Raw genomic sequence first — 22,219 nt, 5'->3', positions numbered from 1 at the left:
AACAAAAAAATATAACCGAAAATCAGACCAAAATTTTTTATTCATTTATTCAATTTGCTCCCTAAATTGGTTAATATTATATATAATTAACTGAATCAAATAATATTAAAAAACACATTTCCCTAATGCATAATTCTTTTTTCTATTTTATTTATGGACCAAATAAATTTACGTTACTTAACAGTAACAGAAGCTGAAAGCCCAAAACCCTTGTAGTTGTAACAGTGACCATCGTCTTCCCTCGTTGTCACTCCAAGGCTCAAAAACAAAACAAAGGGGCAATAGGCTGTTGCCTGTAGCTGCTGCAATGGCATCAAATGTAAGAGCAATATGGTATCCTTTCCAAAGCCCTAACGAGACTCCGCCCCACGGGGGCCTTGTATTCCCTTCCCAACCAATCCCCCCCCGCCAAAGCATTGGGTACCATCTCCTTCCTTCTCCACCGCTGCTGCTGTTGCTTCATCCCAATCTCTTCATGGTATTCTATCTTATCAGTTTCTCTTCTTCTAGGATTTTAGAGAATATTTTCCATCTTCATTTTTGTATGTTTGGCAGATAAAGAGAAGGATCAAATGGTCAGATGGTTTCTTTTCCTTCCTGGAGCTATCATTTCGGCCTTGGAACTTGGCAGATTTTCCGAAGGCAAGACAAGGTCATCTATTTCTTTTCCTTTCCTCCCTTGCTTTTTCTGTTACTCTCTAAAAACTATGCATTAGTGTTTTCTATTCGATCTCTATCATTGTTCATTGCCCTTTTCTTCAAGTATTATGCTTGGGTTTTTCTCTCTTCAAGTAAAAGAAAATTAACATTTGCTGTTGTCCAGTGAATTTGAATTGTTGTAGAAGTAGATCAATATAATATTCTTGTTGTTAGTGATTTTCATTTATCTATTTGAAATTGCAATGATAATGTTCTGATTTCTAGTGAGAAAAAGGGATTTTCAGCAGGGTTCTCTTAATTAGAAAAGATTGATTTCATTTCACTATTTAATTGAATAAGTTGGCCGAGTAGAATTAATTTAGAGGTGTGTTCTAATAGGAGAAGATGTCTTGGTGTTGGCCTATGGTATGATTTTAGTTTTATGCAAATCAGGTACCAACATTACGTAGACTTTTTCAAGTTCCTATGTCCAACTTCTTGTTTGACACATATTTGGACATGGTATGTCGTATGGGTTCATTCTATAAGTATATGGAAAAACTTCTATTTGTTCAGATACATTTTGCATCTGACACTCACCTCAAGTCCAGCTATCATAGTCAAGCATGAGGCAATAGTGCTCCATAGTGGTGTTTCCTTCTTTTTTTTTAGAATATGCTGCTAGAGATGCCTAAATTACATTTATACTTGAAATTTGGTAGATTAAGACTTGTACTTTCTTATGTGTTAATAATTTCAAAGTTGATGTGGTTAGGGGGAAAACAGCAGCAGTTAAAGAATTAGGCTGTAATCAAGTTAGAAAGAAGATGGAACTCTAAAAATATAGGTTAAAAAGAAACCTCTAGTTTGTTTATTTAATTCAAGGAAAATAATAAGGTTATTATTTGGTGCACTGCCAGTAGAAAAAAAAGTCCATAAGCAGGTTAGATGAAATCTAAAGAAATGGACATATGTAATCATCTTAACCCTGCTTGTGGAATTTTTCTTTCCATTGGTGGTGTACCTAATAATAACCCTAATAATAATGGCTATAAAGCCTACAACTTATTTATATAGGCTTTCTTTCTTGCAAGTAAAGTTACCAGGCTTTCTTGCAAAAAAGTTTTATTCTAGCCTTATATTTAACCCTAAAGATACTGATAATCCTAGCCATCCATAAAATATCTAATACGCAATAAATAAACTGAAATAAAAATATTATAATTGAAATAGAAGCTCCTGCATCAAAAGTTCAAACTATAGAGAAACCATTTGAATGAATAAAATAGTCTGAGAAAATTAATGCACAAATGAATGATATATAATTTGGCATACATCTATTATTTCACTAATCTTCTTATCACATACCATATACTTGTAGCATAGTAACCTGTCATTTCAATGGACCATGGCACTTAAGCCCTGTTCTTCAGGTTTATGCATCGCTGCAAGAGTAAATAGAAAGCCTTTTCCTTAACTTGTTCCTAACTATACAATGTGTCTGCTTTTAGAAACATGCGCATTGAACTTGCTACATGTTTGTTCCATCTATTCCCTTGCTTGTATCCTCAGGAATTTCTTTTTCCATTTTTTTTTCAGAAGTGCATTCTTACATTTGTTCATTTGCTTAATACAGATAGAGATGCTGGATCACAGACAGAAGAGTTGCAATGGAACCTTTGAAACTAAATGACATGCCTCTCAAGTGAAACATTGACACTTTAGAGTTTAGGCGAGTCGTGTGCAAAGAGTTTTTATTATGAAGATATCTACATTGGCCCGCTCTAGAAGCATTTCTGGAGTGACTGAAAATGGCTACTAAGTCATTACACCCCTAATGCCCATCCTGGCGATGCTAATAGGTAATTAAAGTTACTTTTTGTTCTATATCAAATTTCTCTTCATTTTTTTATTTTTCCAGTTATATGCTATTCCTATACATCTTAGTATTAGTTTCCTCTACCTCTTCATCCCTCTCATGTTTAAGCATAGTTATGGGAGTTTGGACTTGGAGGGAGTAGGGCATGCATAAGAATGGAGATGGTATGGTAGCAAGGACTTTCTTTGGCCAACCTATTACTACCATTGCTAATTTTGGTAGTGGTCTTTAGCCCCAAAGTTCATCCCTCCTCTTGTTTCCAAAGAAAATGTGTTCCAAACATTTGACTCTAGGTAAAACATGTAATCTGAACTTTTGAAGCTTCCAAATTTTGTGTGGTAATATGTCCTGAAGAATCACATAATGGTACTTCGGATGTTGCTTTATTCATTAATTATTTCAAGTATTTATGGCTGAACCTCTCAACTAAAGCTATTGCCTCTGGTCAAGCTTTTCAGTTTCACTAGTGGGTTTTAAGGATTTAGGTTCTTCTAGTTCTTGTCATTTTACTCACCACACTTCAAACACCCCCCCCCAAAAAAAGGAAAAAAAGGTGAAGTCTATGAAGTGTTGGTTTGGCTGCTTCGCTCTAGGCTTTTGTCACAAATAGTGAGCTAAGCTGCAAGTTGGAATGAGAAAGTCTTTAAGATTCTAGCCTACCTTTGTGATATGTGTAATTTCCCTTTGCGTCACCTTAGAAGTTAATTGTTATTTGTTGCAGGACTTAATGTTCTTTTTGGTGCATGGGGTTGCTTGGTATGTTTCCATTCAACTAATTGAATATACTTTCAGTGTGCAGTCTCCAGTTCTTGTAATAGAGGATGGGTCCCACGCAGCTGGAGAGACAAATCTTTGAAGTTTCACAAGATGAGAGAAATCTTCAGTACGGATGTTGTTCTGTCCAACAGAATGAACGAAGCTGGTGGGGCTGTTCGATCTAAGAAGCAAAAAGCTGTGAGGTTTTCTTTCATCCTTAAATCCTTTGCTGATGCCAATGACATATATTTAGGAGAAAAGGTCTAAAACTTTTTGGAACTTACAGGCTCAAGCCCCTGCTATTACTTATGTGGAAGTTATTGGAGTTGTCCGGGGGAGTGAGAAGCCAAGTGTATTGTTCCACCAAATGATCCAAATTCGGGACAGTGGTTTTATGTTGATGTTCCTGCAATTGCTGTTGCTTGTGGGTTCCAAGGATACTCTTTTATTGAAGACATCAATGAATGTTATCCAAGCAACCCTTACCCTGTTCAAAGGATATCAAGCTTGATTCGCAGTTCAGTAATGCCTCAATCATCTAATTATACATTGACATGGTATGAGTCATATTTGTGATCCAAATATTTTGTCTGTGAGATATAGTTCTTTGTTAAATTTGAGGATATTTATATTATTGTGCATGCTCCCCTCTTCTTCCAGGTTATTTTGGGTTGTTTTGTTAGGGAAGCTTCCTGAGGTGAAATAGAAGTATGAAGTTGCTGCAAATTTGTAAATTTTATTCTATTTGTGAGCACATAATTTGATAACTTTTTACTCTCTTCTAAAATTCTACATCTTGGTATGTTATCATGATGGGTATTTTTAGCTGTTCGTTACATCCGAGTTCTGTCTTGAATGACTACAAGCTTTTATTTTTTATTTTGTAACACTGTGTCTGTACCTTTCAGCTGAGCCTGATGATATTATAGAAAACAATATAGTGCAAGACAAAATTCTGCATTTGGATGGCTAAGTAGTCTTAAAAATTCTATGAAAGAAAAAAATGTTATCTGAGTAGGATCTGAATATCTCAGGGAAGTGTCAGAATATTTTCTTGAATAACTTGGCAGATAAAAATCTTGTAGAAATGAGCATAGGTTAGTTGCATTAGGGTTGAGAATCAGTGTTATGCCTCACGGATTTTCAAAATTTTTTCCTTTGAAATTAGAAAAACTTAATCAAAGCTTAACTGATTGTATATAATAAAATCTTTGTGGTCAAGATTCTGCATAGCAAAATCTGTAACTTTAGCAAAGTAAAGTTCTCTTCAATAAAATGTCTTAAGATGGACATAATGAGTCATGTTTAGGGATGCAGATGGATTGTGATAAGGAACCATGCATGTGTAATAATAATTAGATTTCTGTTTGCCTCTGTGCTACACTTTTATTTTGAGAACATTCTTGCTATTTCTGGCATTTCTGAATTAGATCATGGTGTCACCTTAGCAGATTGTTAGTGAAAAGACAACAATACAACAGATATGTCTCAACTTCAGAGCTAATTGTTTTAACTCCTATCATACCTTACCTGGTATCTATTTCATTTTCTGCAGGTACTCTTGTCTGCTGCTGTTACATTTATGGCTTCAAGAGGCTCAAGCCAAAAACAGTAGGAGATAGCAAGCATTACTCTAAAAGGTATAATTCATTCCTATGATTCTTGTTCTGACGTGCATTCAAGCATATTGATTGTAACATATTCTTAACCCTAAGTACATATTGCAAAAAGAAATTGTTTATTTGGTGGCACCTATGTTACCTGGACTCGGGTATAAGCATTGGATATTAGTACATGTTCGAAATGGGTATGTTCAATGTTCTCCAAGTTTTTCATGTGTTTGGAGAGTCTTGGAAGTTATATCCCCTTGCCCATGTCGGATACATTTACTTCAAGCAAAATGAAATGTCTAATGCGTGGCACTGTTTTAGTCTCTTTACCCTGATTTGATGGTACTATTGTTGCTTCATTTTGGAAATTATTTGTTGGATTATGTTTCTTCTGGCAGCCTATTATTGTTATGGTATTATACTTTTCTTTGTCATCCTTTATCAGTTCAAAATAACATGAAGAACTCATTGGCCTCAAGTCTTATTATTAGAATGAGAAAATATATTTGCTGGATTGTACATTTCTTCATTGTTGCTCCATTTGTAGAACCATGACACATTTTTTAAAAATCTTTTGTGGATCTTCTTAATATTTAGCTCGTTTTGCCACTGCCTTGTGTATGTTAATAATTTCCAAAAGTGCAATTTGGACAGTGAGCCTTCTTATATTATAATCTCTGTCAAACACTCATTATTCCTTCTCGAGGAGTTAATTTTAAATACTATGCCATTATGCGTGTTCTGAATTCTCTACTGATTAGTAATTAATAACATCTGAAGAAATTCAACTTTAAAAATATGGTGTGCTAATTATATCTAAACATAAAAGCACCAAAAGTGCATGTAAACCTAATAATACCAATAATCACATTTAGTATACCTACATTAGACATTTAAAGTATAATAAGCTTATTTGCAATAACGACAGTAATCGCATTGTCATGTTCAAATTAGAGAAAAAGAATTATAATATTATAAGCTTAAGGAAAATTAGATTGTGTTATGTTTTGCAGGTGAAGAATGATAGTGAACTTGTTTCACATAACTACATTTTTCTGTTTTCCAACTTATTAATAGGATGAACTGCTGATTGGTAGATGATTTAAGTAAAAATATGAATAAATCTTCTGTTTGTACTTTTCTTTTTCCTCTCTTTAAAGAATAAATTGCATCTTTTCATTTTGTAACTAGGTTTGCATTGAAGACCTTGGACAAGCAAACAAGCATGGAATCTTTGAGAGACACTGCTGATTGCTGACCAGAACACTTAATGAAACGGGCGGAGTTGCTGCTGAAAAGGCTATTCCAATTGCACCACCAGGCTTTTGATCTATGGAAAGAAACAGATGAGTTTTGCTACATACTGTTTTGGTTTTAAATTTAAAGAAGGGGGAAAACCCTTGTTGTGCTCTTTAAGTTTGATATTTTTCAAGTCTAGTAAACAAAGAAAAATGAAAGGGAAAAAATAAAAGGAAGAGGGATGATTGATTTGTGACGGGATGGAACTTACGGGTTTTCAACTACTGTTTTTAGTTAGGATTCTCTACCATTGAGAATGTGTTGTTTATAACATAAATGGGAACTTAGTGGATCCCGTACGTATATTCATTAAGGTGTAGATTATTTTTGGCTTTTGTTTCTTTTTCATTTAGTTGATTATCAGACTGAATGCAAAGATATGTATATCCATTCATCCATCCGTCCTTATTCTAAATTCAATTACATTTGTAAGGGTATATGACTCTTACATTAGTCATACATGGTTACATTACAGTGGCTATAGAAGGAACATCATTGCATGGCAATATACAACAATACATATTATCCAACCTGTCAAAATTCAATAATGGATATTAAAATGTAAGAGCTTCAATTAACCTGCTCCCCACTTGCTTGCCGTTGCTTCTCTTCTTCAACTTGTTCAAGCAATGCCTCCAGCTCTGCTTCTGTCAAACCTTCTAGCCGTTTCTGTAAAAAACAAAGAAAAGTTCGTTCAACTTTGTTACATGCATTGCTTGCTGATCGATATTCAACCAGAAAGTGATGCCTATCATCTTTTTTTTTTTCCTTTCTTTTTCATCGTCTTCCGACAACCTCAACTATCTTATAGGTTAGCCACAGATATTGACAAACCCTAACCAGTAGAGCACCAATTTGGAAGATAATACCAAATAGTTGAAAAGAGAAAAGTATAGAAACAAAAACCTCCATGACTTTGACTTCATAGTCACGTAATTGTTGAGCGTACGTCATTTCCTTGTTTGAGACTCTAAAGATGTACGTCGAAATCCATCCTACTGTGAGGCCCAAACCATTACCAATTGAACTACATTCCTGCTTGTAAAGGATCAACTCCCACAAACTGCAAAACCATCGTCACGTGGCCATGGTGAATCTTACAGAAAGAAATTGCTCAATAAACCATCTTGATGCATGGTTAAAAGAGAATGCAAAAACAGCAAATTTCTAGTTTTGTTGTGGAACTGGAACACACACAAGTATGGCTGTCCTTTAATGAATTATTCAATATAGCCCATCACAAAGGTATTGGATTAATGCTATTCCAAGAATAAAAACAAGCATGCATGTAAAGTCAAAAGGGCATAAGCAGAGAGCAAAAAAAAAAAAAAATCACAAGTGAACCTAGATACCTCCAATCCACTTTCAACCCAACTCCGGCAACAGTGACTCCAAGGCCAATCAATAGAACATCCTTCCTTGTGTATCCAAAAGGTGTCTGCCCAAGAACAAGCAAGATATGATTCAGTATTCCAAGTCAACAAGATCAACTCATGATGAAAGTTGAGCAGGTACTTACAGAACTGCAAATTAGATTCTACAGGAATACGTATGCTAAGGAGAGTGAGGATTCCTCCTCTTTAAATTAGGTCATCAGGTGTTTCAGATTTTTCACTATTATTCGGAGAGCTTCTTCCCTCTTTTAACTAAGGGTTAATTGTTTCAACTAACCAGATCCAATACAATTTCTTTTATCTACCAGCATTTTGTCCGGCATTTGTAGATCTAAAATTAGATGATACAATTTATGTTTCTAATCTATATGCATATTATAAAAACCTTTTCTCTTTGCTTGAGAAAGAAGCTAGAGATAAATTATACATGCATAATACAGAAAAAAGATATATATATATAGAGAGAGAGAGAGAGCTCATTTATCAGCAGTATGAAGTTCATGCCTTAGTTTGATCTTTACTGTCACTGGAGTTTGTGGACCCGCTACACCTGGGAGCAAAGGAGACCAGTTTCTTTGACCTTGTGTTGTTCAACTCATTTTGCAGAAAGAGAGAAGCTTCTTTTCTATGCAAGATCTGAGGGTATGCAGTACCTAAGCAATTTGGGTGGAAAGAACCACAATCAAATAAAGCATTATAAGGTGTTCGTTATTTATACCAAGGAAATAAATTTAATTTATATCAAGCCCTTCCATTAACATGAAAAAGGAGTCCAGAAGATAATGGGAACTTCTTATCGTCCTCAAAAGTGATCACCAGAAAAATGCTTCCCTATTTTTTTAACTAATGTTTCATATAGAAAAGAAAAATAGAAAGAAGAACAAATTATGAACCATGTAAAGCTAAGTCTTCTTCAAGTCATCAAAGCACTGGCCAAGAAAAAACCATATTGGTAAAACTGCAATTGCAATAAGATGCTTGTGTCAAATAAGTTCAGGTAGACACATAGGCACAAACTTTATTTAATCATATACATGCATATATGCATACATATATGCACATGTATAACTATTGCAAAGTTTAACTCATGAATACGGCTTCTCAATAACATAAATCCATTAACTTTACATAGGGAATTAAAAAGAAAGACATAAAGAAGGATCAATCTGGGACATGCACAGTAAACATAATGGAAGAACAAATACTTCAGTATTGGTGTCTCACGGTTTCAGGAATAACAGTTGACTTTTTAGCATATATCCATCAACCGATAACAAGCATTAAATTAGCCAAAACTACTAATAGCCATGTTAATGTTGCCGTAAATATTTCCCTTCCAGACAAGTTTTGAGTTATTTATCAAAATTAACACTCTCCTGTAAGCTTCAACTCAAGAGTTAAATGAAATATGTTTGAAGGACATTGTACCAAATCAAATCATTAATATAGGTAACAAGGCCTACCTTGAAGATGAGGCCAGAAAGAAGTTCTAATTGATCTGGGGTAGCATATTAGGTCCACAAAAACCAATAAAACATAAAGGCATCAGGAGAAACACAAACATAACTGTGAAACGAACAACAAAGGCTTTGGTATCATGTTAAGCTTACATACCAAACCCATATTTACTTTGTTAGCTTAACTTACTAATGGTATAACTGTAAATTGCAATGCTAAAGTTATATAAATTTTTTCCCTTCTTCATTTTAACTCTACCAAGCAAAAGATAAACATTTTCTTTCAATTTTTCTATCTTTCCTACCAATCACACCAATAGAAAGGAAAAACATGTTCTCTATCTTTGCGTTTTCCTCCTCTTCCATTTTTCTTTTCAGCAAGCCAAGACTAAAGGTATTTGTGCTTATGAGAGTGAAAAAATGGAAGGATTAAATGAGGAAGATGGAAAACTGAAAAAAAAAAAGCATTTTGAGTATGTTTGGTAGGAAAGAAAATAAGAATTTCAATTATTTTCTATCTTAATGTAGAAAAACAAATTATTCCAAATTGAAACAATTGGGGAGAAAATAATAGAAATGTGAGCAAAGTGTGCATATTTATAAGATTATCCATCATTTTTTTAATTTAATCTTTTTATTTAATTTGCAAAGGGTGTAATGATATAATAATTTAATTTTCGTTTTTCTTTCAACTCTACAAGTAATGGATGGAAAATAATTACGGTTTCTTTCTTCTTCTTCTTTTTAATTTTTCTTACAAAGCACACTAATGGAAAGAGCAAAAATATTTTTCCCTCTTTTTTTATTAGAATATATCCCATACCTTGCCCATACCTTTCCCATACCTACCCATACCTTGGAAAGGTCAAAGTTATGGGCACCAAATATTTATTTAGTGTTGGGCATGGGAAAATAGCAATTTTTGGTCCCTAAGTGAATAGTGACTTTGCAAGGTGGCCCTTGAATCTCAACTATAAATAGGCCAACCATTGCTCATTCTCATCATCCCACATTTGCCATTCTCTACTTAAGGCATTGTTCTCTCTCCCTATTTGTAAAGTTTCACTTGTATTTTTGGAGTGAAATATATTTGGTAGTGCCCGAGGACGTAGGCAAGATTTGCCGAACCTCGTTAAAATTCTGGTGTTCTTTACTATTTATTGTTCATATTTTGTGAATTTGATTGTAGTGATTTATTGTGCTATTAAATTACGATAGAGGGATATTCTGGCTAGGAAAGACTTGGTACTTAAGTGATCCTCGTGATTCACCTCTCTTTCCTGGGAATTGAACTTAGTGTGATTTTTTAGTACAATAATTTTACTCTTTCACACGCTTCCGCGCAACAATTGGTATCAGAGCCAGATTCGTACTTGGGGAATACGACCGTTTACGGTACTATTCACGTATACGGCACTATTCACGTATACAGTACTATTCACGTATACGGCACTATTCACGTATACAGTACTGTTCACGTATACAGTAGTTGGGATTGAGGAGAAAAATGGCAGCAGCATCGTCATCAGCAAGGACTACTGTGACAAATGCAAAATTTGAAGTAGAGAAATTTGACGGTACCAATAATTTTGGTATGTGGCAGTGTGAGATCCTGGATGTCTTATGTCAGCAAGAGCTGGATATAGCCCTTGAAGAAAAACCTGACAAGATGGATGACAAGGAGTGGGCCAAGATCAATAGACAGGCGTGTGGTACAATCCGCCTATGTTTGGCCAAAGAGCAGAAGTACTCCGTCATGAGGGAGACATCAGCGAAGAAGCTGTGGGATACATTGGAAGAAAAGTTTCTAACGAAAAGTCTTGAAAATAGGCTTTATATGAAAAAGAAACTTTATCGATTCACGTATGCACCCGGTATGTCGATGAATGACCATGTGAACTCATTCAATAAAATTTTAGCAGACTTGCTAAATTTGGATGAGAAATTTGAAGATGAAGACAAGGCATTATTGTTGTTGAATTCCCTTCCTGATGAATATGATCATCTTACCACCACATTGCTTCATGGGAAGGACACGATCACATTTGATGCAGTCTGTAGTGCGTTGTATAGATCTGAGACTCGAAAGAAAGATAAAAGAGATCACAGAGATACAACAGCAGAAGTCTTAACAATAAGAGGTCGTTCACACAGCAGCAAATCTGGTAGAAGGAGAAAGTCCAAAGGGAGACCCGCCAAAGATGAATGTGCCTTTTGTCGTGAGAAAGGGCATTGGAAAAAAGAATTGTCCTAAGTTACAAAAGGGCAAGTCTATTTCTAATGCATGTGTAGCGGAGCATGATGAGGAGTCAGACTTTAGCTTGGTTGGCATGGCAATGGCATGTCAAACGGATGAGTGGATATTGGATTCGGGATGTACTTACCATATGTGTCCTAATAAGGACTGGTTTTCTAGTCTTGAAGAACTAGAAGGTGGAATTGTTCTTATGGGCAATGATAGTGCTTGTAAGACAATGGGAGTGGGTACAGTCCAATTGAAGAATCACGACGGCTCAATCCAAGTCTTGACAGATGTTCGCTACGTACCTAGCCTGAAGAAAAATCTCATCTCATTAGGTGCCCTAGAATCTAAAGGGCTCACAATCACTTTGAGAGATGGATTACTAAAAGTAGTAGCTGGGCAACTGACGGTGATGAAAGGCACAAGAAGAAATAACTTTTATTTTTTAAATGGAAATACAGTTATTGGATCAACATCAACAGTTTCTACAAAAGATGTAGATTCAGAGGCTACCAGATTATGGCATATGCGATTGGGACATGCTGGTGAAAAAGCTTTGCAGACATTGGTGAAGCAAGGCTTATTGAAAGGTGCAAATTCTTGCAAAATGGAATTCTGTGAACATTGTGTTCTGGGCAAGCAGAAGAGGGTAAAATTTGGTCCAGCAATTCACAATACGAAAGGAATTCTGGACTACGTTCACAGTGATGTGTGGGGACCTACCAAAGTAGCTTCTTTGGGAGGTATGCACTATTTTGTTACTTTTGTTGATGATTATTCAAGAAAAGTATGGGTGTATCTAATGAAAAGAAAAAGTGAAGTTTTGGATGCATTTCTGAAATGGAAGAAGATGGTGGAGACTCAGACTGGTCGAAAGGTCAAACGACTTCGATCAGATAATGGTACTGAGTACAAAAACGATCCATTTCTACAAGTATGCCAAGATGAGGGCATTGTGCGGCACTTCACTGTTCGGGATACACCACAGCAGAATGGGGTGGCAGAACGCATGAATCGGACTATACTGGAGAAAGTTCGATGTATGTTGTCCAATGCTGGATTGGGCAAGGAATTTTGGGCTGAGGCAGTTACATATGCGTGCCATCTAATTAACCGATTGCCATCAGCTGCAATAAATGGAAAAACTCCTATGGAGATGTGGACTGGTAAACCTGCTACTGATTATGATTCTTTACATGTTTTTGGTTCCACTGCATATTATCATGTAAAAGAATCTAAGTTAGACCCAAGAGCAAAGAAAGCATTATTCATGGGTATAACTGGTGGTGTAAAAGGATACCGTCTCTGGTGTCCTGATACAAGGAAGATTGTTTTCAGTAGAGATGTAACTTTTGATGAATCAACCATGATGAAGAACAAGGATTCACAAAAGGATCACAAAACCAGTAGTACTTTGCAGCAGGTGGAGTTTGAAAAGGTTAATGATGATCCAGCTAATATTGAAAGAACAAATGATGAAGAAGTTTCGACCCAAGAACTTCTACAGCAACAAGATTCAATTGCATATAGGAGGCCAAGAAGAGAGATTCGTAAGCCTGCTCGCTTTGACGATATGGTGGCCTATGCACTTCCAATTGCAGATGATGATGTTCCTTCCACTTACACAGAAGCAATAAGTAACTCTGATGGTGTAAAGTGGAAGCAAGCTATGAATGAAGAAATGCAGTCTCTTCATAAAAATAGGACTTGGGAGTTGGTGAGACTGCCCAAGGGAAAGAAGGCAATTGGATGCAAATGGGTATATGCAAAGAAGGAAGGATTTCCTGGTAAAAATGAAATTCGATACAAGGCTAGATTGGTAGCAAAGGGTTACGCTCAGAAAGAAGGAATAGACTACAATGAAGTGTTTTCTCCAGTTGTGAAGCATTCGTCTATTCGAATTTTGCTAGCCTTGGTTGCGCAATATGATCTTGAACTAGTTCAGCTTGATGTGAAGACCGCGTTTTTACACGGTGATTTGGAAGAGGAAATCTATATGACTCAGCCAGATGGATTCAAGGTTGCTGGAAAAGAAAATTGGATTTGCAAACTGACAAAGTCGCTTTATGGATTGAAGCAATCTCCGAGGCAGTGGTACAAGCGATTTGATCAGTTCATGAAAGGGCAAAGGTACACAAGAAGTAAATTTGATCATTGCGTGTATTTTCAGAAGCTACAAGAAGGAACTTTCATATACTTGCTCTTATATGTTGATGATATGCTAATAGCATCTAAGAGTAAAGTTGAGATTGAAAGATTGAAGACTCAACTCAATCTCGAGTTTGAGATGAAAGATCTAGGAGAAGCTAAAAAGATTCTCGGCATGGAAATATGTAGAGATAGAGCTCATGGCAGAGTTAGCTTGTCTCAGAAGCAGTATTTGAAGAAAGTACTACAGCAGTTTGGCATGAACGAGCAGACCAAACCTGTAAGTACCCCGTTGGCTTCTCATTTCAAGCTTTCTGCACAACTATCTCCTTCGACGAATACGGAACGAGAATACATGTTGCAAGTTCCGTATTCTAATGTAGTGGGTAGCTTGATGTATGCAATGGTGTGTACAAGACCCGACATTTCACAGGCAGTTAGTATAGTGAGCAGGTATATGCATAATCCTGGAAAAGGACATTGGCAAGCTGTGAAATGGATTCTACGGTATATTCAGAAGACCGTGGATGTTGGATTACTGTTCAAGCAGGATAATACACTTGGTAAAGGTGTTATTGGGTACGTTGATTCTGACTATGCCGGTGATTTGGACAAGCGAAGATCAACCACCGGTTATGTGTTTACACTTGCTGGAGGACCAATAAGTTGGAAGTCTACACTACAGTCTACAGTTGCGTTGTCAACCACAGAAGCCGAGTACATGGCTGTAACAGAGGCTGTAAAGGAGGCTATTTGGTTACAAGGTATGGCTAAAACCTTGGGGTTGGTTCAAGAGCATATTAACGTGTATTGTGATAGTCAAAGTGCTATTCATTTAGCAAAGAATCAAGTCTATCATGCACGTACAAAACATATCAACGTACGATTCCATTTTGTGCGGGAAATTATTGAAGAGGGGAAAATTTGTCTTCAGAAGATCAAGACTGCAGATAATCCCGCAGATATGATGACCAAGGTGGTAACAGCAACCAAGTTCGAACATTGTTTGAACTTGATCAATATCCTGCAAGTTTAACAGTCGAAGAAGGCACTATCAAGTATTGTTGTCAAAGGCAAAAAGAATTGTGTGAAGATAAGATTATCCTAATCAAATCTTCAAGGTGGAGATTATTAGAATATATCCCATACCTTGCCCATACCTTTCCCATACCTACCCATACCTTGGAAAGGTCAAAGTTATGGGCACCAAATATTTATTTAGTGTTGGGCATGGGAAAATAGCAATTTTTGGTCCCTAAGTGAATAGTGACTTTGCAAGGTGGCCCTTGAATCTCAACTATAAATAGGCCAACCATTGCTCATTCTCATCATCCCACATTTGCCATTCTCTACTTAAGGCATTGTTCTCTCTCCCTATTTGTAAAGTTTCACTTGTATTTTTGGAGTGAAATATATTTGGTAGTGCCCGAGGACGTAGGCAAGATTTGCCGAACCTCGTTAAAATTCTGGTGTTCTTTACTATTTATTGTTCATATTTTGTGAATTTGATTGTAGTGATTTATTGTGCTATTAAATTACGATAGAGGGATATTCTGGCTAGGAAAGACTTGGTACTTAAGTGATCCTCGTGATTCACCTCTCTTTCCTGGGAATTGAACTTAGTGTGATTTTTTAGTACAATAATTTTACTCTTTCACACACTTCCGCGCAACATTTTTCACTTTTCTCCAATTTTTCATATTTTAAATTTTCATTCCACCATACCAAATCAAGCCTAAGAGATTCTCTAAGCAAAACAAATGATTTAGCATATCATTAACTAACAGGACTGCAATTCACCACTCTCAAACTTAACCAATACCTACAATTTTAGATGCTTTGTGGCAAATCCCAAACAATTAATTGAAATCAACAATTTATAACAGTCCAACAAAATATTTACTGCTGGCAATAGAATAAAACATTGTTCGAATTTGAGCAGAAGAACTTACACAAAGCAAAACATGCATAGAAATTAGTGACATATGGGGGGAAGCAAAGGAACTTACCCCGTATGAAAGAAGCAGTAGTTGATTTAGTTGAAGGTTGCAATAAAGGAAAAGCCGAAATTCCCAGAAAAGAAATGGGCTTATTTGGATGTACATGCAGAAGAGAAGGCATCTCCACAGTAATTCTTTTTGTTTTCCTGAGGAAAAGAATAAAAAAAGAACAACAGTTCATGTATGGTAGTGGAAGTAAATCCCATTTTCAGGCTACAAAACATAAACTCTCATCTCTTTTCCATTTGCAGTTTCTAACAAAAATTATTTGTAATCGATTGATAATATAATTCAAAAACTAACAAAACATTGTTAAAGTGCCAAAATTGGTTGGAACTGTTTCCAGGTTACAACCTATAGGATGTTGATCAGAGAGTTAACAAGCTTCAGGACTGGTTTATCCTTCTTATTAAGTGCTGTAAAGATTATAGCAAATGCCCACCATCTCAAACAATGTTGATTAGTTTTTAAAAATAATTGTCTTCCTGAATGTCATGAATATATTTAATATATTTTATACTTCAGAAACTGATTTCATTGATGAATATTAAAAAAAACAAACCTTTCAGAGACGGAAGTACTGTTAATTTTCTGCTTGCATATCAAGAAAAAGAGAAAATATGGAAGAAAGGAAAATACCCAGATAGAAGACTAGTAAGCAGCGAGGGGTTAAGTGAAAGGCGATGAGGCTCGCAACGTTGCAACTCTGGACTGCTATGGTTTTAGTGGGAAGAAGAGGATTGTGTGGCGGTACCTAGTTTATTGTGTGTTTAGATAGAGTGGTACAGTTTCGAAATTAATTACAAAAATAAGGTCAAATTTTGTAATTACGCTATGTATTTTCTTCAACTTAGGGAATTAGCTTTTTCTTGATTTATTTTTATATTTTATAAAATTTTATTTTAAAAAATCTAAAATTTTGAAATATTAAAAATCTAAAACTTTCTAAAAATACATAGAAATTGTTCTTAAAAAATAAGAATTATATATTATTATTTGAAATTATAAAAAATTATAAAGTCATTAAAACTGCACTTTTGGAATTAATTCAAGTGCATTTAAATTTGTATTCACGTAAATAAAAAAAATACTTTTTAGAAAAATAAAAATATATATTTAATTTTTTAAAAAAGAATAATACATGTTAACTGTGTCAACTAAGTAGCTAAAAAAACCAATTTAATTAACAATTTTTGAATTCAAATATCAACTAAAATAAAACAAAAGGTAAATAAATATCAACTTGAATTACTTAATCAAATTTAGGGGCTAAAATTATATTAACCCGTACAACAACCACCAAAGGTTTATGCATGTTTACATGTTCATGCAATTGCAAATTTCATTCTCCCCTTTACAAGATATCTTCATCTTTAGCAACCTTTCTTTTAACAATAGTGGCAAAACTACAACTTTCTTTTTCAAAACTAGAAATCCTTTTGTTATAAATGAACAATATGATCCAATCAACTTTGTTGACTTGCTCTGAAACAGGGTGTACTTGTATTATTGAAACTGAAGAATGAAACTAACGTAAGAGGGAGGGAGAAGAAGAATTGCAGGCAGCCTGGGGAAAGCGCATGGTGGAGTGCCAAAGATGTCAACTCCAAGTAGGTGTGCTTTCATATTGACCAGCTGTTAGCAGATCTCAAACAAATCATATCAAAACAAAAGCAAAGCCTATTACATATAATCTCATCTTCCTGTCTTCTGATGGGCCTCCATCCCCTTTTTTTTATTAATTAATTAATTAATATTGTCAAACCTTATAATTCAACCGAAAAGTATTAGCTACAACAGTAAGATATGGAGAATGCAGATTCAACCTTGAATATTACATTGTTGAGGAGGAAAGGAAGGTCATGTTTCCAAACATGGGCTACTCTGAATCAGATTTCCTCTTGCCCACGAAAACGTGTAAAACTCCATTGGAACCACCTGCAACAAGTGTGCACTGGTCTTCATTGACTTGCCTCCAGCACACACTGCTGACGAAAGCATGGTGATGATCGGAGCTATCTCTACCCATAGGCTCGAAGCCATGCACCCAAATGGGCTCACCCCACCTGGTATCATAAACGAACACCTGGTTATTTTCTGATCCGCATCCAAGCAACCCTCCATGCCTCCACACTGACAACCCCACAAAACTCCGACTGTTTACGTGCCCTTTGTATGTTCTAAGTAAACGAGAATCAACGATATTCCATAGTTTTAAACACCCGTCGGTTCCAGCGGAAACCAGTGTTTGGGCATTCAGAAATCTAACGTATGTTATGGTTTTCGTATGTCCATCGAAAATGTGTACAGGTTCCACCATTTTCCGTACATCATAGGCGTAGGCCTTCTGGTCGGCGCATCCGGCAGCTATCAATGCATCTCCGAAGGGGTTGAACTCCACGCAACAAACCGAGCTGCGTGACTTCGTGGGCTGCACCTTAGCCACACTTCCCCCTACTTCGCCGCAGCGTGGGTCCCACATTTGCATGGTGCCATCGTCCGAGCCGGATGCCCCGAGGAACGGATCCGAATGAGAATAGTCGACGCTCCAAACCCGCCTCCCACCATGCTCGTCACGTTCGAAGATTGGCACCTTCGTCTCTACATCATACTCCATGACCACACCGTCGTAGTCTCCGGAACCCAAGATGCGGCCTCCGGTCCCGGGTTTCCACCTAAGGCTACTAAGCTTAGCTGGGGTAAAGATGCAATTACCACACGCATTAGTATGGTCTAGAAACGCAATACTTTGGTGCTCACCTTGAAAATGGACAGTCTCTTCTTGAGGCCGCAACAAAGAATTCAAAGTGTAAATCCTAATCTTCCTTGCAATCCCTCCGGTTGCTAAGATGGTATTAGAAGGGTCGAATTCGATGACTCCAAGGGTGTCAGAGACGGTGGCTTTGGCGGTGGAGGAGACAACGGTGGCGAGTGAAAAATCCCACTCACAACGGGCGGCTGGTTGTTTTTCTTCTGCGGATAGTTTGGTTTCATGGCCTGGGACGGCGGGGGGATGGAATCCGGAGGAGAAATCGTTCATTGCCCATTCAAATGAAATGGAGATGGAGGCATATATGGGAGGGTTTTGAACCATCAAACCAATGAAAGGCTCCCATACACCCAACTCAACTAAAGCGCAATCAAATTGGTGTGTGGTGTGGATAACTATGATATTTATTTTCGCTTATAATTTTCGCTCACCCATAACCATTCTCGTATTTTAATTCAATGCTCCCCCTTAGTGTTCTTTTACAGTAATGCCATTGCTTAAATTATTATTCCAAAAATAATTAGGGTAAATGAGATGAATAGTCACCATTTCATCACTAAAAAATTTCCATTTGGTAACTAATGTTTTTAAAAATATTTATATAATTTTAATCTGAATCTTTTTAAAAAAAATATTAAGCATTTGGACTTTTAAAAATTATTTTACAATAACAGATTAGGGTATTAAAAAAATATAAATTAACTAATAATATTATAAAAATAAGAGAATTAAATTATATCAAATTAAAATATAAAACTAAATTATAATTTTTTACATAGTAAAAAGATCAAAACCGTTATTAACCATTCAGTTTTTTACAACAAAAGAAAATGATCTGGCAATCATGTCAAGGTCAAGAAGAAGGCACATTTTTTTAAAGGTTTAATATAATATTTGGTATTTGAATTTCACTTTTTTTTTAATTTAGTATCTAAGTTCTTCTTATTTATTTGGTACCTGAACATGACACTTTTTTTTAATTTATAACTTAAGCCTTTTGGGGGTCTAATTTGCTATTTAAACTTATCAAATGTTATACAGATTACCCAAAACACTAATGGTGTTAGTTTTTTATGAGGGGGCAAAAATAACTAAAATATGACCGGCATGTGGTAGATGACATGAAATCTAATGACATAAATAATTACATTATATTTGAAGTTTTCTCTTGCTTTAACTATTAATTTCAAGAATAATTCATGAGGCATCACAGCCTTAAAGCATGACCTAGTTTTCATAAAACCCTTAATTCCACAACAGTATCATCTATATGAGAGGAAATTAGTGTTAAAAAACTTGTGCTTTCAACCATGGTTAATGAATGAATATTAAAGAAGAAAATAAGAGTTTTAAAAACCTAAATAGAAAAAAACAATTATGTTAAATTAAAAAGGCATAATGACTTATTTGACCCTCCAATTTTATAAAAAAAATTATTTTAGCCCTCTATTTAAATTTTCGCCTTTTGTAACCCTTAAACTTGTATTTTTGTCAAATCACCCCAAATGAATGGAAAAGTTAACTTTTTAAACTTTGTTGACATGGGATATATGTGGATTGCCATGTAGGTGACACATCAGGATTTAACTAATTTTTTAAAATTTAAAATTTTCAAAAAAATTAAAGTTAAAAATCATTAAAATTATTAAAAAGTATTTTTAGATATTAAAAAAATTAAATATTGACATGTCATTTAAGTGCATGCCACGTCAGCAAAGTTAACAAACATTAACTTTTTCATCCATTTTGAGGTGATTTGATAAAAAAAAAGACTACAAGTTCAAATGCTAAAAAAAGCAAAATTTTAAATGGAAGGCTAAAATGAATTCGTTTTAAAGTTGGAGGGCTAAAAAAGTCATTATGCCAATTAAAAAATTAAATAAATTAAACTAAAAGTAATTGATCATTTAAATTACAAAAAAAAAAGAAATTTCATGCTTTTTACCACATGTCAATCATACATCGGTTATTTTTGCTACCTCATAAAAAATAACATTGTTAATATATTGGAGCAATTTGTTTAATGTTTGACAAGTTTAGTCATCAAATTAAGAAAATATGTCAAGTTGAGGAAACAAATTGGACTAAAAAAAGTTTAGGGACCAAATTAAAAAAAGTATCAATTTAGATATTAAATTAAAAAAACTTAAATACTAAATTTAAAAATATATCAAATTTAAATACCAAATGTTATATTAATCTTTTTATTTCCGAACATCTCTGTTTTAGGATATTTAAACTAAACAATATTTTAATTAAAACATCTTGAATACGAATGCTTAGATGCTGCACCACCTCCCGCTAATTCGTTATTCTTACATTTTAGCTTAAACAAGCAATTTTACCTTCTTATTAAATCAAGTGGGGACCAAGGCTCCTTGCCTGTTCCTTCGGGCTCGTCTCTATCGATTATTTTAAGTGAGCTTTTTTATAATTAATTATTTATCTGTTTAAATTTTTTAATATTTTATACATTATTATTGTCTTAATTTTTTCTACATTTTATTAATTATTTTTCACTCTTAGCCGACTTTAACGACTTTTATTTATGATGAAAATATGTTTTTAAATAATTTTATATTTTATTAACTATACAATTAAATTTTACATCCCAATCAAACATTTAAAATTAATATTATGGACACAAAACTATAATTTATTGTAAATAATTAAAATAATAATAAAAATATCAATAGCCAAATTAAATATAAACAATTATTGATGTCAATCTTCCTGATGATCTCTTTTTAATTATTTAATGACATTTCAATAATTTTTATAGAGTGATTATGATATTTTACAAGTTAAATGTCTGTTTGTATAGTTTATTATAGTATTTTACAATAATTTCTATAGTATTTTACAATAATAATAAAAACTATAGTTTATCCCTGTTTCTATGGATATTTTTATAGGGTGATTATGGTATTTTACAAGTTAAAAATGTACAACATAGAAATATTAATAACGATAAGGAAAAGTACAACATTCTTTCATCAATTTGTAAATGCAGTATAGGAGGGAAAGATATGGGAATTGGCAGAATATTAAATGCGACTGAAGGGTGGACGTTGCCTCTTTTTATACCTCAAGTTTGTCTATGGTGTGGAGAAGGGCTTTGTTTTCCTTTTTATATGTTTCAAATATCTTTCCAAATTAAGTATTTTAAAACTATTCTTTTTAATAATATCATATTCTCGAGAAATTATTTATGTACATTTCTCATCACATCATCCATGATCACTTTTTAATTATTTAATGACATTTCAATAATTTTTCTCATGTTATTTATATATAATTTTGGTAGTTTTTTTTACCTTAAATCTCAAACTCGAAATCCTAAACCTTAAAATCCAATATTCATATTTCAAATTTTCGGATTTGAGGTTTCAAGTTTGGAATATAAGGTATTTCAGAGTATCACGTACATCTCATAGGCATATGTTTGCTTTGCATCGCATTGCATTGTAGGGTGGTTCAATGGTGGTTCATGGCTTACGTGGATTAAGCTTGGCCTTTTAATTTGTCATCCCACCTCAACTTATTTTCGCATCTCTGCCTTAACTCCAACAACTACTCTAAAATATCATTCAACTGACTGACAATGTCAATTTCCCTTATTCCAATTTCCTATGGTCCTCCTCCTCCACCGCTTCTCAATCTCATACACTCCTTTCTTCTGCCTCTTAATTGCTATTTCCTTGTACTTTTTAAATGCATAGCCACCTACGGGATTGTAGGTTACCTTTTATGATTTTATTAATTTATCTTTATTAATGTATTATTAAGCTGGGGGCATAAGTTGACTTGAGAAACGATTAAAAGATATTTTTCAATCTAAAAAAAAGTAATAAATAGTATTATGAATGTGGTTTTTTGTAATTTTATATTTCTACAAAAAATTAATTTAAGCCTAGAAGTGGGCCTTTTATTTATATTCTTCACTATATCATGAGTCTATCATAATCTAATTCCTTTTAAAATATATTAAATTATTATATATAACTTCAAATTAGTTTATTTAA

At 34.6% G+C, this 22,219-nt stretch overlaps 1 protein-coding gene, 1 long non-coding RNA gene, 1 other non-coding gene and 1 pseudogene across 3 annotated transcripts; 2 read left to right on the top strand and 2 right to left on the bottom strand.

The window, feature by feature from the left end:
* Window positions 1-307: 307 nt before the first annotated feature.
* Window positions 308-4,862, top strand: LOC121226470 (surfeit locus protein 1-like; annotated as a pseudogene).
* On the top strand, window positions 4,863-6,518 carry LOC121226469 (uncharacterized). Its single transcript, XR_005924275.1, has 2 exons — window positions 4,863-4,914; window positions 6,076-6,518. It is a non-coding gene; the product is annotated as an uncharacterized lncRNA (long non-coding RNA).
* Window positions 6,519-6,549: 31 nt separating this feature from the next.
* LOC107890859 (uncharacterized) lies at window positions 6,550-16,198 on the bottom strand. The gene is made up of 6 exons (XR_005924274.1): window positions 15,987-16,198; window positions 15,434-15,570; window positions 8,082-8,230; window positions 7,536-7,621; window positions 7,090-7,246; window positions 6,550-6,852 (listed from the first exon to the last, which is right to left on the bottom strand). It is a non-coding gene; the product is annotated as an uncharacterized protein (transcript).
* Window positions 16,199-16,652: 454 nt separating this feature from the next.
* On the bottom strand, window positions 16,653-18,650 carry LOC121226467 (WD repeat-containing protein RUP2). Its single transcript, XM_041110364.1, has one exon. The coding sequence runs from the start codon at window positions 18,516-18,518 to the stop codon at window positions 17,304-17,306; it is 1,215 nt and encodes a 404-aa protein (XP_040966298.1). The 5' UTR covers window positions 18,519-18,650; the 3' UTR covers window positions 16,653-17,303.
* Between the last annotated feature and the right edge of the window lie 3,569 nt (window positions 18,651-22,219).

Source organism: Gossypium hirsutum, unplaced genomic scaffold, assembly GCF_007990345.1.
Source record: "Gossypium hirsutum isolate 1008001.06 unplaced genomic scaffold, Gossypium_hirsutum_v2.1 scaffold_192, whole genome shotgun sequence".
NCBI lineage: Eukaryota > Viridiplantae > Streptophyta > Magnoliopsida > Malvales > Malvaceae > Gossypium > Gossypium hirsutum.
This window is presented reverse-complemented; position numbering and strand designations above follow the sequence as displayed.

Coding starts and splice junctions, on each gene's coding strand:
- LOC121226467 (XM_041110364.1), bottom strand. CDS start 18,518: ATGGTTCAAAACCCTCCCATATATGCCTCCATCTCCATTTCATTTGAA.